Source organism: Globicephala melas, chromosome 11 (assembly GCF_963455315.2).
Source record: "Globicephala melas chromosome 11, mGloMel1.2, whole genome shotgun sequence".
Taxonomy (NCBI): Eukaryota; Metazoa; Chordata; class Mammalia; order Artiodactyla; family Delphinidae; genus Globicephala; species Globicephala melas.
In genome coordinates, this window is record NC_083324.2 from 7,343,857 (window position 1) to 7,356,246 (window position 12,390).

Consider the following 12,390-nt stretch of genomic DNA (forward strand, 5'->3'; position numbering starts at 1 on the left):
CAGAAAGATATACAGAGGAAGTCTGCTGGGGCCCATGACTCACTCAGCATGCAGATATCTTCCACAGTGAAGCCTGCATCCCGGGCTGGCAAACTCTTCCTCCTATAAACAGAAGCCAGGACAGTGAATTCCAGATTGGGCTGAGGTCTCCCACGTCCCCTGCATGCTGTCCACCTGGGAAAGAAGCTCCAACTCACTGGAAACTCATGGACACAGGTTCTACCTGAACTGTTGCAGAAAGGCCAGGCCCACTTCTGAGGCCAGCAAAGCCTGCCGCCTCCCTGTCAGTGTGGCCCTCAGAGTTCAAGTCTGGTCCAGCACACTAGGAGCTTGGACTTGGAAAGCTTTGACTTGGAAAGCAAGCAAAGACACCTACTCTCACAGGGGTCCTAAAGCAATTACCAAGCAAGACCCCTGTGTTTGCCAGGCTGGAAGCAGACTCTGCTCTGTGGCGGTGGGCTGTGCAGACACCCCTCTGCAGCAGCACAGGGAAGGAAGCCGTCAGCTCAGGCAGGAGAAGCTTCTGCCATGGCGGTGGCATGGGGAGCTGGGAGTCCCCCTATCCTTGGGCTGGCTTTTCCCTGCATCAACGAGCCCTGCTCTCCTGGTCACAAGATGAGCCTCTTCAGCTGCTGACCCTCCCCAGGTACCCCTACCTGCCCTCAGAGGGAAGGCAGGGACAGGAAGCCAGCCTGCCAAGCATGCAGGGAAGCAGGGCAGGGATAAGGCAGCGAGCAAGACCCCCACCGCCCTAGCGCGGCCCTTCCCAGAGCACCTTGCTCCCAGTGAGAGCAGGTCTCTCCTTACCTCTGTATCTTCAGAGCAGAGAACTCCTCAGAGATGATATGCTTCAAAAAATTGAAGCAGAAGAAGAAAATCTGAGAGACCAAAAAGCAGCACACATGAGAAGATAGCAGTCTCCAGGGAGAAGAATCTAGGTGGCAGAACTCCCAGGAGAGGGCAACCAGTGACCCTGGTCAACCCCTGATGGACAGCAGCCCTGCTTTGGGGACCCTGCTGGATATTCTGGTGTAGAAACAGTACGGGCGGTAGAGAAGGCTTAGGAGGTCGGGCAGGTGTGCCTGGGCTGGGGCAAGGAAGGAAGGGCGTTTCCTTCCTGAGAACGCAAGAGGGTAAGCCAGTGATGTTTCAAACCATCTTCAAACTGAACACACATGTTCTCAAGCTACTGAAAAGGAGGAAGAGAACAGCTTCTTCTCCCTCTCAGCCTCTCCTAAGAACCCCAGGGAGAGAGGCTAACAGGGAAGGACAGCTGGGAGAGAATTTCGGGGCAAGAAGATTAATGGACACAGCAGGAACACAATGCAAGGGCAAGAGATCAGATTTTGTAGAAGAAATACCGGGAAACAGTGGTTCAGGAGAACCAGGGCTGAGGGGCAGCCACTGCCTGGCCCGCGGCCTGCACTGTTCAGAAACTGTAAGGGGCAGGACGAAGTCTGAGGCAGGCAAAGCCGGAGGAGGCTCCTGAGCTCTGACCCTGCCTCCGCATCCCCAGCTCCGTGAGCAAGTTCTCTCTTCTCCCTCCCAGCCAGTGCCCTGGTCCAACGGGCCTCTGTGAAGTACACACAATGCAGTCTCTGCAGCTGATTCTGCAAGGTGTGGTCCATCAACCCCTCACTTGGAAAAACACCCACAGGGTATCCCAGAGCCCCGTAAGATCTCCTCAAAAAATAAAAAAGGAGGGAGGGTGCCTAGGTCAGGCCAGTATGAAAACTTTGTTACATAACTTTTTTGGTGGGCCGCCCCCGCACAGCTTGTGGGATTTTACTTCCCTGACCAGGGATTGAACCTGGGCCCTTGGCAGTGAAAGCACGGAGTCCTGAGCACGGAGTCCTGAGCACGGAGTCCTGAGCACAGAGTCCTAACCACTGGACAGCCAGGGAAGTCCCTGTTACATAAAATTAAATAGGTGTCTTCACCACAGATTTTTTAGTCTTTAATATGCTAATGTGTTCTGAGAGCCTCAAAGGCAAAGGAGGGATACGGAGCTGTTTAACAGGCCCCAGCTTTTTGCATGTTTTTAAAGTATCAGAGTTTTGAGCGTGTGCGGGGAGGAAGGGAGGGCTAAGAGAAAAGCCCACATCCTGCCAACCCTCCCAGCTGAGAAGACCCTCTTGTTTATGTTGAGACGTGGCCAGGGTTTGAGTCCAGAATCCACTGGGCTCAGCCGCATCCCCTGCCCAGTCTCTGAAGGTGGAATCTGGCCTGCTCTGGGGACGGGGAGACAGCATGGGGGTCAGCAGGTACTGGAGCGCCAGCTCCAGCAAATCTCAAAATGAGAGGCTGCAAAGGGGCTTTACGTGCGGATTTCAGTGCCAAAGTCACCACCTCTGACAGAGCTCATGGAGGCCTCTGAGGAACAGGCTTATGGGCTCTGCAGTCCTGGCGGATGCAATAAGTGCTCAAACGAAGAGATTTAGAGGGGAGAGGAGCAGCTGAGAGGGAGGAACAAAAGAAGAATGCACAAGATACGATGCCCAGAAAAGAGGCAGCCTCAGGAGGGTGAGAAAGATGCCTCAGGAAAATGGGGGGGAGCCAACACTGCGTGCAGCTCCCACGCTGGGCATCTGGACTCATTCTCTTTATGAGGCAGCAGAATCGACACCGGGAGACTCAAGGTTAATCACATTACCCAAGGTCACCCAGGTAGTAAGTGGCACAACTGGGGTTCACACTCAGGTCCGACTCCAGGTCTGTGTGCAGGGAAAACAGGCTGAAAACAAGAGTACCGAAGAGCCAAAGACTAAAAAAGGTAGCTAAGGATAAGGCGTGGACAGGGCAGAGAGGAGGAAGGAGGGACAGCGCGCGGACAGGAAGGGGACCCACAGCCCGCTGGCCGGGATTGGTCGGGGGGTGAGGAGCTGGCAGGACCCTGCTTGCACGGAAGGCCCTGGGGCTTAAAAGCTGCCGAGTGGGTGTGATGAGACAAGGGAGGACAGGGAAGAGCTTCTGGCTTTAGCTGTGAGGGTGAGGGGCACAGGAAAGCACTTGTAAACTGGTTCCAGAGCTGAGTGCAGAAAACAAGGTCACTCATAAGAAGGCCGGCACAGAACGGGGGGAAGAGGACTGACACACGAAGGTCACAGGTAAGTGTTCTCTCCGTGAGAGAGGGGGACTGAGGCTCAGAACGGGGCTGCTGTGCCGGTGCTTTTCCTGCCACTCTGCCTGATCCCAGCACTCACCAGGCAAGGAACCGCCCCCAAAGTGTGGACACCAAACAGACCATCACCCTGTCCCTCTTGGGGGTAAAAGAGCCCGAGCTCGCGGAGCCCTGACGTGTGCCCGCAGACCGTGAGCAGTACTCACCTCCTCTCCTTTGCTGAGTCGATCTACCAACATGTGCCTGAAACAAGAAGGCGAGGAGGTCAAAGCGAGCACCTCCCAGACAAGAGGATGAAGGGGGACTAGAGCCACAGGGACAGCCCATGGCTTTGGCACCCCAGCCTCAGGTGGGCCCGACCACACCTTCTCTCTTCCCAAGGGGGTGGGACCGTCTTCGCCTTCAACCCTGTCACAGGGGCCACCACACCCACGCACACAAAAAGGCGGTTCCCAAGCACTGGAGCACCCCACAGCCCGACAGTTCCCGAAGGCTCACCCGAAGAGGAACCAGTCGTAGGCCACCGTTAGGTAGAGGATCTCAGCGGGCTTCAGGGATGTGTGGATGAGCCCGTCCTGGAAGAGACGGGCCCAGATCAGAAAGAAGCCTCCCCACGACGGCCCCCTCCTGGCCTCGGGGGCTGAGTCACAACCACCGCCCCCGTGACAGCCAGGCTGCCTGACAGCCCCCGGAGCGGGGTTAAACACGACACCTGCTCTGGACACGTGAGGTCCCTCGCTCCGAAGCCTCTCTGCTTTCTGGAAACAGTCCCAGGACTCACAAAGGGCCTCTGAATGCTCCCTGACCCCACGGCCCAGCCCGTCCATACTCACAGCCCACAAGGAAAGGCGCAGGAGAGAGATGAAGAGGGGCGTCCGGTCCCAGCCTGAGATACAGTGTACTAGCAGTCCGCTGTCATCTACACAGGAACGTGGAACGGGAGGCCCAGGAGAGAAGCAAACACGGGCTGATGAAAAGGGGATGTGCCACCGCCCTGGCCTGGGGTGAGAGCCAGGCCACCCCAGAACCACGGCCTAGCTCCAGAGGCAGGCATGTGATGTTTCTGCCAACCTGGCCACAGTGACCGGTTCAAGGATGGGCACTGGATCCAAACTGAGGCAATGAGCGGGAGCTCTGGGACAGAGGCCGTCTCCCTCTTCTGGAGGGGTTAAGATGGCAGGAAACAAGTCTGGAACGATTGCCAGCCATGAAGCTAACTAAACAGTGGGTATGAGACAAGGAGAGATGCTTTGTGGTATTTGGCACCTGGCTCTGCTCTTGGGCCTTCTTGGTTAAATAAACGAATACATTTCCATTTGTTCAAGCAAGTGCAACCCCACACAGGTCCTGACTGATATGGAGGAACCAGAGTCAGACCGCCCTAGGACACTGAGCATAATGGGCTCATCCAATCAAAACAGTCAAACTGGCTGGAGTACCCTCTGGAGAACAGGCCCTCCAGGGGCTCTTGTGTGTGCCCAAGAAGAGGCCAGGACTGACTTTCTCTCACCTTTCTGAACCAAAAGAGGCCACTGCAGCCCCACACAAAAGGCTGATGCTCAAAGCTCAAAGGCCAGCTGAATGTGGTTCAGATGGTAACAAGTTCATAATTTTGGGCATGGAATAAATCTGCCAATGACAAGGGAATCCCCAAATCCTTCTCCCATAGAGCAAAAGGCCCCAATAAACACACATTTGCGATGTCAAGACCTGGGAACACCCAGAAGATCCTATGGCTTGAGGCAAGCAGAGGCGGACTCACCGTCACTGTTAATTATGGAAAGCAGCAGTTTCAGGTAGTTTTGTGTTTGTTGCACCAGATCCCAACTCTGTTGGAGAAGAAAAATAAAAGGATTCTATGAATAGGTGTTTAACTCAGAATGGAAATTTAAAGTATTTTTAAAATAAAATGCTATGAGTTATTCTGGGGAAACAAGTACCCCAGGCTCATGGTCACAGGCCACAGGTCCCAAATCCCAGACTATCTGAAACTTCACTTTTCACACATCCCTGCACCCTCCCCCACGGGCCCCTCCCTCAGTGTGCTCTGACCCATCGTGCGGGTGAGGGAGGGGAAGCCGTGCAGGAGCCTGGGCAACCCACAGCCCCACAGCCACAAGCAGCAGCCGGACACTAGCTCCTCTGAGCCCTGGGCTCCAGGCACGGCTGTCTAGGGAATTAACAGAAGCCGACAAAGAGCCCTGAGCCCGTGGCCATTGTCACCAAATGGAAACAGCCATTTCTTTATCTGCCATCACATCACAGAAACCAAGGTAACCATCAACCTTCTCATCAATCAGGTTTCACACGTTTTTTATTGCTACTCACTGCATAGTCTTTTAATGAGTAACAAATGCAGTCTGTTTGGTAAACAAAAATCTTTTAAAACAGGAGGCCCACGAGGTGGGAGAGCAAAAACAAGCAAAAGCCATAGAGATCGGAACCTCTGTTCTAGCCCAAGCTAAAGGTCCAGACTAGACCCTCTGAGAAACAGTCCATTTTGGAATCCGGAAGCCCACGGAGGGGCCTGACCCAGTTCTGTGGCCCCCTCCCCCTAGCTGGGGACAGTCTCTTAACATGACTGCTTCTCAGTGTCTGGGGCTGTGCAGAGAAGGCGGTGAATGCCAGCTAGCGAGAGCGCTGCCCTGGGGAGGGTGAACACAGCACCTGTAATTGGAATGGTTTTCCCAGGAACTTAAACCAGGCTCATTTACCTGACCTTCCCATGGACCCTGGAGAGTCCTGACCCACTTGCAGGAGCTGCAGAGAAAGCCGCTGCAGTGCCGTGCTGATAAACTTATTACTACCCGTGGTGGCTCGGGGGTCTCTCTGCTCATCTGGTTCAACGTGTCAGACACACCATTGCCAAGAGATTTCCTCCGCGCTGTGATTCCAGCAGGTGAGGAAAAGCAGGAGAGGTGGGAGCTACGCAGCAGGTGTGCAGGGAGGTCAGGCTGGCTGGGGGAGGACTGCAGCGGCCGGGAAACGGCAGGAGGTGACCAAGGACGAGCCCGCAGGGCAGCTCCCACAACGGCAGCTGTTTGAAGGGGACATAAATGACCAAGGAGCAGCGGCAGACTCCGCTGGCCACCGTGCCCAGGGCTGGGGCAGGAACCACAGCCTGGGGAGTGCTGGGTCGGCAGAGGCCCAAGGTCACACAGCTAAGCTGAGCTGGGGTCTGGACCCAGGCCTGTGGTCACACACCGCACTGTAGGAACACCTCCTCAGATACCAGAGTGAGAAACAAAAGAGGACCTGGGAAATGCATGAAAATCTAGGCTCACCTCTGACTCTCAATCTATGTGTGCCGTGACAAAGCCTCCAGATACAGAGGTAAGTACCACATATCGGCCTTACGTTTCCATGCCTGGTGCATGCCTCTTTCCCTGGCTGGCAAACTCCTACTCATCCTTTAAAGGCCCAGCCCCATTATCTTCTCTACAGAGTCTTCTTCTGTGGCCACTGGTCAATACCCCTACTACGCAGGTGATGGTTACGCTGTTGCCTCGGAATTTTCCTAGACTGAGCCCAGTGAGGGCGGAGGCCATTTTGGCACGTCTGCATCTGTAAGGCTTCGTGCTTAGGGACTAGGAGGTACCTGTAGAATGTTCTTTCACTGACTAGTCATAGTCAGGGGCCAGGTTGAGGAGCAGCAGCCACTGGAAGGGGTCTTCGGGCACAGAATGAAAGAGCAGAGCTTTATGGAATTCCATCTGGCTACACAGAGGTCAGCAACACCCACACATGCACTACTGCTCGTGCAATGGGAAACAGTGGTGTGAACGTGACTGTGGGCCTGGCCCTGGGACACAGCAGTGAACACAATGACTCCAGCCCTGAGGCTGGAGGGAAGGGAAGGCAAAGTGAATTGCTGCAGGTGTGCTAATTAAAAGGAGCCCTCTAAGATGCTTCAGGACCATGTAATTGGGGAGGTGAGCCTAGCCTGATCCATGGGGACCCTTAGGGAAGGCTCCTTGGAGATGGTGACATGCATGTGAGAAAAGGGGAGGGAAAGCACACGAGTGTTTGTGGCAGAGAGAAGAGCATGTGCAAACCTGGAGAGCATCTTCCCTAAGGGGTGGAGAGGCGGTCAGGGTAGCTGGAGGGGAGGGAGTGGACAGCCAGTGAGTCACAAGAACAAGCCTGGACCACGTGGAGCTGGGTGGACCACATAAGGGTCCTTGGACTTATCCTGAGGGAAAAAGGAAAGTCAGTGGCAGCTGTGAAGGAAGGAGTGACAGTGACGACCCTGCCCCATCATCTGAGTATCGTGCTCTGCCAGGCCCTATTCACTATTTCCAGTCGGTTGCCCCTTCAACGTGGACCCACGCTCAGCCATGAGACGATGGTAGCCTGCATTAGGCCAGTGACCTAAGGGATGAAGGCAAGAAGGACTGGGGAGTTTCCCTGGGGCAGAGACTTACAGAACTGATGGGACCAGCCATGGGTGTTGGGGAGAAGAGCCCCCATTTTTCGAGTCTGAGCATCTGGGTAAATGGTGGAGGGCTCGGGGGTGCTGTGGGTTGTGGCCAATTCCATTCTGGGCAGCTTGAGTTTGAGGTGCTTGCATGACGGGACACTTGGAAAAGGAAGTAGGTGTGGATCACTGAGAGAGGCGAGGCCAGGCTGGGCCCAGAGCCCGGATTAAGGGGAATGTAGATGCAAGCATACAACCTCTCTAGGGATGGGGGAGAGGAGGCACATCAGGGAATTCTTCTTAGAGTGGACACTCGAGCCAAATCCTGAAGGCAGTGTGTCAGCCAGACAAGAGGAGGCTGGGAGGGCCAGCCAGGCAGAGGGAACAGACATGGGGAAGGCAGTGGGAACAATGAGGCTACTTGTCCTGGCTGAAGCAAGTGGCAAGGACACTGCTAATGGCCTGTGGGCTTGTACAGTGTGCTAAACGCGGTAGAGAGATGGATCCATCCAGTAAGACTGGGGACCCTTTGGACTTCCTTGGTGGTACAGTAGTTAAGAATCCACCTGCCAATGCAGGGGACACGGGTTTGAGCCCTGGTCCGGGAAGATCCCACATGCCGCGGAGCAAAAAAGCCTGTGTGCCACAACTACTGAGCCGGCGCTCTAGAGCCTGTGCGCCACAACTACCAAGCCTGTGTGTCACAACTACTGAAGCCCATGCGCCTAGAGCCCGTGCTCCACAACAAGAGTAGCCACTGCAATGAGAAGCCTGCGCACCGCAACAAAGAGTACCCCCGCTCGCTGCAACTAGAGAAAGCCTGCGCACAGCAACGAAGACCTAATGCAGCCAAAAATAAATAAACTAAAAAAAAAAAAAAAGACTGGGGACCCTTCCATGGCAGACGATGACAAAGAGGAGAGAAGCACAGTGGAAATAATTTTAAGGTTTCTATAACCAAATCAGGTCAGGCAGCTCTGCACTTTCTCTGATGGAACACGCATTTAAAAGGTGAAATGAAAAACGTCACTAAATCCCAGAGCTGGAAAAGCAAACTCCATGAGGTCCTCCTCTGGAAACAGAACTCCCTGGTGGATGCAAATCTTTCAGTGAGTCATGTTTAGAAAGCTTTGATTTTCTGGGCCAAGAAATCAGGAGAGAGAGTTCAACAGGTAAGCAGCTCCTCCTTTCCCAGGAGGTCAGAGGTCACAAGCCAGGCCTTCAGGTGTCTGCCTGAGGGACTTGTGGGGCAGGCACCAGGGGTCCCCTCACCTGATACTGGCTCCAGTCAATGTTCAGAGAGCAAGTCAGGAAGTCGGGGATGCTCAGAGGGGCATCAACGTAGTCCTGGGGACAGAAAGACACTGTGAGATGCAGGCTGTCCACCAGGAGAAGCCAGGATGACCAGGCAGGTTGAGGCCCTGAAGCTGTGGCTACCACAGGCAGGCAGGATGTCCCCCCACAGTGCTCGCCTTCTCAGGGCCAGATGCCTGTGCCACCCTGGGAGTGACGGCTTAAAAATCAAAGGGACCAGATACTGCTGCCAAGTGGAGCTTTTCAGTTGGCGTTTGAGTGTTTACGGCTGACACAGAGGTGATCAGCGTATTCAGCCTCCGGCAGCTCCTGGGCTGCTCCCACCCGCTGAGGAGGAGCTCTTCACACAGAGAGCGGAGCAAAAATGAAGGACTTTTCCTACCTTTTCCCTGAAAACTCTTTTAAAGAAAAGGAGAAATTAAAGGGGGAGAGAAAAGTATATATGATGAGAGTTTAAACATGTACATACAAGGAGGAGAGAGGGAAAAATAATGAGACTCATTCAGGGAAGAGCAAAGAAAGGAGAAGGGTAGCTGTTTTCCCCAAGAAGATTACTGGCTGGTTTCCCTTCACAAACAGAAGACCCAAGCTCATGAATGTTATTGCTCATACCTGCTTCCAGTTAAAAATGAGCCCTTCAGCCATGTAATCCCGATCCTTATATTCCTTGAAAAATTCACAGCCTGGAAAAGAAGGGCAGAGTCGTGACACCACCCTTCCTGGCCCAGTGTCCTGAGATGCCCCTGGGTGCTGGAGGACCGGGGCGGCCACCAGCGCACACACTCCAAAGTGGGCCCCAGATGACATGAGTGGAGGCTGGACCAGGCGAGCGGGAGCCTCCAACGCTCCTTGGGTTTCTAGCCAGAGACCTTCCCGATGAGGCAGCCCCTGCCTGCACACCTCTGTGTCTCTCTCCCTCTGTGCTCACTGGTTGTTGGTCACTTTTCTCTCATTTCAGGTCCCTCTGCCCTACAAGTCCCTGAAGTGCCAACAGCCAGAGAACAACAGCGCGGTTTACAGTTTGAGCCCTGGCAGCACCTTCTCAGCAACTTACCTAGTTACGGAGGATCACCCTCCCTCCTGTTACAGACACACTTCAGAGATACTGAGGGTTCAATTCCAGACCACCGCAATAAAGCAAGCCACACGAATTTTTTGGTTTCCCAGTGCATATTAAAGTTATGTTTACACTGTATTATAGTTTATTGAGTGTGTGATAGCACTATGTCTAAAAAATATATATATCTTAAATTTAAAAAATACCTTAAATAAAAAATACTTCAGGGAATTCCTTGGCGGTCCAGTGGTTAGGACTTGGTACACTGCTGTGGGCCCCAGTTCAATCCCTGGTCAGGGAATTAAGATCCTACAAGCCACACAGCACGGCCAAAAAAAAAACAACAACAAACACTTTATTGCTAAAAAATGGTGACCATAATCTGAGCCTACAGTGAGGTGGAGTAGTAACATCGAAGATCACTGATCACAGGTCAGCATAAAAAATGGAGTGATAATGGAAAAGTCTGAGGTATTGTGAGAACTATCAAAATGTGACAGAGACACGAGGGGAACAAATACTGGGAAAATGTCTCCAATAGACTTGACACAGGGTTGCCACAAATGCTCAATTTGTAAAAAATGCAATATGTGAAGAGTAACAAAGCGAAGAGCAATAAAATGAGGTCTGCCTGTACCAACCTCGCAGGCTTTCAGTGAGGACCGAACATCGTAACATGAGAGAAAGGACCATGGACAGTGCCTGAAATGGGACAGGCGCTCAAGAGACGCGTCCTTCTCCAACAAACCTTGCCAAGATGTGCTTTCTGTATCATTCACCAGAAAAACTATAAGAAATACCACCAGGGTAAGACCTCAGGAACAGAGAGAGGAGTGGAGAGAAAAGGGCCTTGGCAATGTTCCCAGCTTCAAACCTCAGCCTTTCATGTAGCCCTGTGACTGTGAACAAGTTAATTTCTCTAAGCCTTGATTTTCTCATTTGTAAAGTGATTAAGGATGAAATGAAACAATACGTATAAAACAGCTGGCACAGCACTGCGACAAGGGGCACTCAGGTGACAGCATACTGGTGCCATCCTCATGCCACCGCTGCAGTGAGAGCCCCAGTGCAACCCTGCAGCTCAGCCTGGGGAGAACGAGGCCTGCACTCCTCTCAGTTCCTCCACCAGGACCAACACAAACTCCAGAGGGCACAAGGCTCTGGCCACAGGTCCAAGTCTGGTAAGGTCCCCAAAGGCAACAAAACAGTTGCCTGAATTCTGTCAAAGTAGCCACAGGCCATAAACATCCACACAGAACTCTCCAGCTCCTCTTGGGACATGCTCCTGTCTGGGGCCACACCAGGGAAGAAAGGAAAGGTTTTTTCATGGAGGAAGGTCTGGAGACTTAGCCTGTGTGTTCTGCAGACCTGGCTCTCACCACCCCACACACTCCTGCACTCGAATCCCCCAGGCCTCACTGTGGATGGGGAAGTCAGGAATCAATCCTCAGCTCTAACACTTCAGCGGATTCTTGGGTGCCTCACTGGGAGAAAGAAGAAATATAAATATCAGACAGAGGCCCTGAGCTTATGAGCCTGGGAGTAGGAGGGACACCAATCATTCCTCAGAACTCCCGTAAAGTGCTCTGTTTTCTCAAACTTGAGCGCTTGAATCAACACTGCAGGCTCCAGGCCGAGCTCTGACCAGCATATAATGCAGAAGCAACTGTGAGAAACGGAGAGAATTAAAGCAGCCTCGGTACCCAGGGCAATGCCTTGACATTCATTACCTGAACAGGCTTCTGAGCCTGTTGAGAGGCAAACAGACAGGACCAAAAGTGAAGTGAGAACGGACGCTCGCTCAAGAGGGAAACAAATTAGACTCATGCTGGGGAGTTTCTGGCCCCGTCTATCTTGGTGCCCTGAAGGAAGTGCTCCCAGAACACTTCCCGTTTTCAAGGGCTAGTCTAAGCCTAAGTTAGTCTGACAGAGAACTGATACCACCGCAGTTCCTGTCTGGGCTTCAAAGTCATCAGAGGGCTCAACAGAGACCCCTGAAATGGCAGCAGAGTGCATTTCAGGACTTGGTCTGGATAACATCAATTTTGTTATGAAGTATAATAATGTAGGCATGTAAAGAAATTTAAGAACATGAGCAGAGGAAGCAAGGTAATTAAGGTAAGCAAGTTAAGTGCTTCTCCTGTCCCCTCATCTGGGTGTGCAGCAGCATCTCCTGCCACCTAGGCTTCTGGGTTTTTACTGATGCCTCTTAATCTCCCCTCAACACCATACACAACTATCAGATGCAGTACACGATATTCTGGGAAGAATGGGGGAAAAAAATTCACAGAGAGATGGTATCATCTTACCATTCTGGCGTTTTCTTTTCTTACCATTTTGTGTAAGCACTTTTTCTCTTACATAGTTGAGATTGTAGTATTTAATTTTCTATCTTGCTTATTAGCACCTTAAGCATTTTTCTATGACTATGTAATATCTCGTTCTACTATGGATGGCTGTACCATCAGTTACATCATCATT

General features: G+C 52.6%; 1 protein-coding gene across 12 annotated transcripts in view; it reads right to left on the reverse strand.

The window, feature by feature from the left end:
• The window catches only part of MTMR14 (myotubularin related protein 14), a 43,260-nt gene that overhangs the window by 12,355 nt on the left and 18,515 nt on the right, over positions 1–12,390 (reverse strand). For 6 of the 12 annotated variants that reach the window (XM_060307636.1, XM_060307638.1, XM_060307635.1 and 3 more), the window contains 7 exons: positions 9,465–9,535; positions 8,811–8,885; positions 4,884–4,950; positions 3,620–4,088; positions 3,328–3,364; positions 808–878; positions 44–102 (listed from right to left, as the gene is read on the reverse strand). In XM_060307636.1, the coding sequence (XP_060163619.1) occupies positions 44–102; positions 808–878; positions 3,328–3,364; positions 3,620–4,088; positions 4,884–4,950; positions 8,811–8,885; positions 9,465–9,535 (849 nt within the window). The remainder of the gene's footprint in view (positions 1–43; positions 103–807; positions 879–3,327; positions 3,365–3,619; positions 4,089–4,883; positions 4,951–8,810; positions 8,886–9,464; positions 9,536–12,390) is intronic. The other 6 variants (XM_030840768.2, XM_060307641.1, XM_030840767.2 and 3 more) reach the window with 3 other exon arrangements.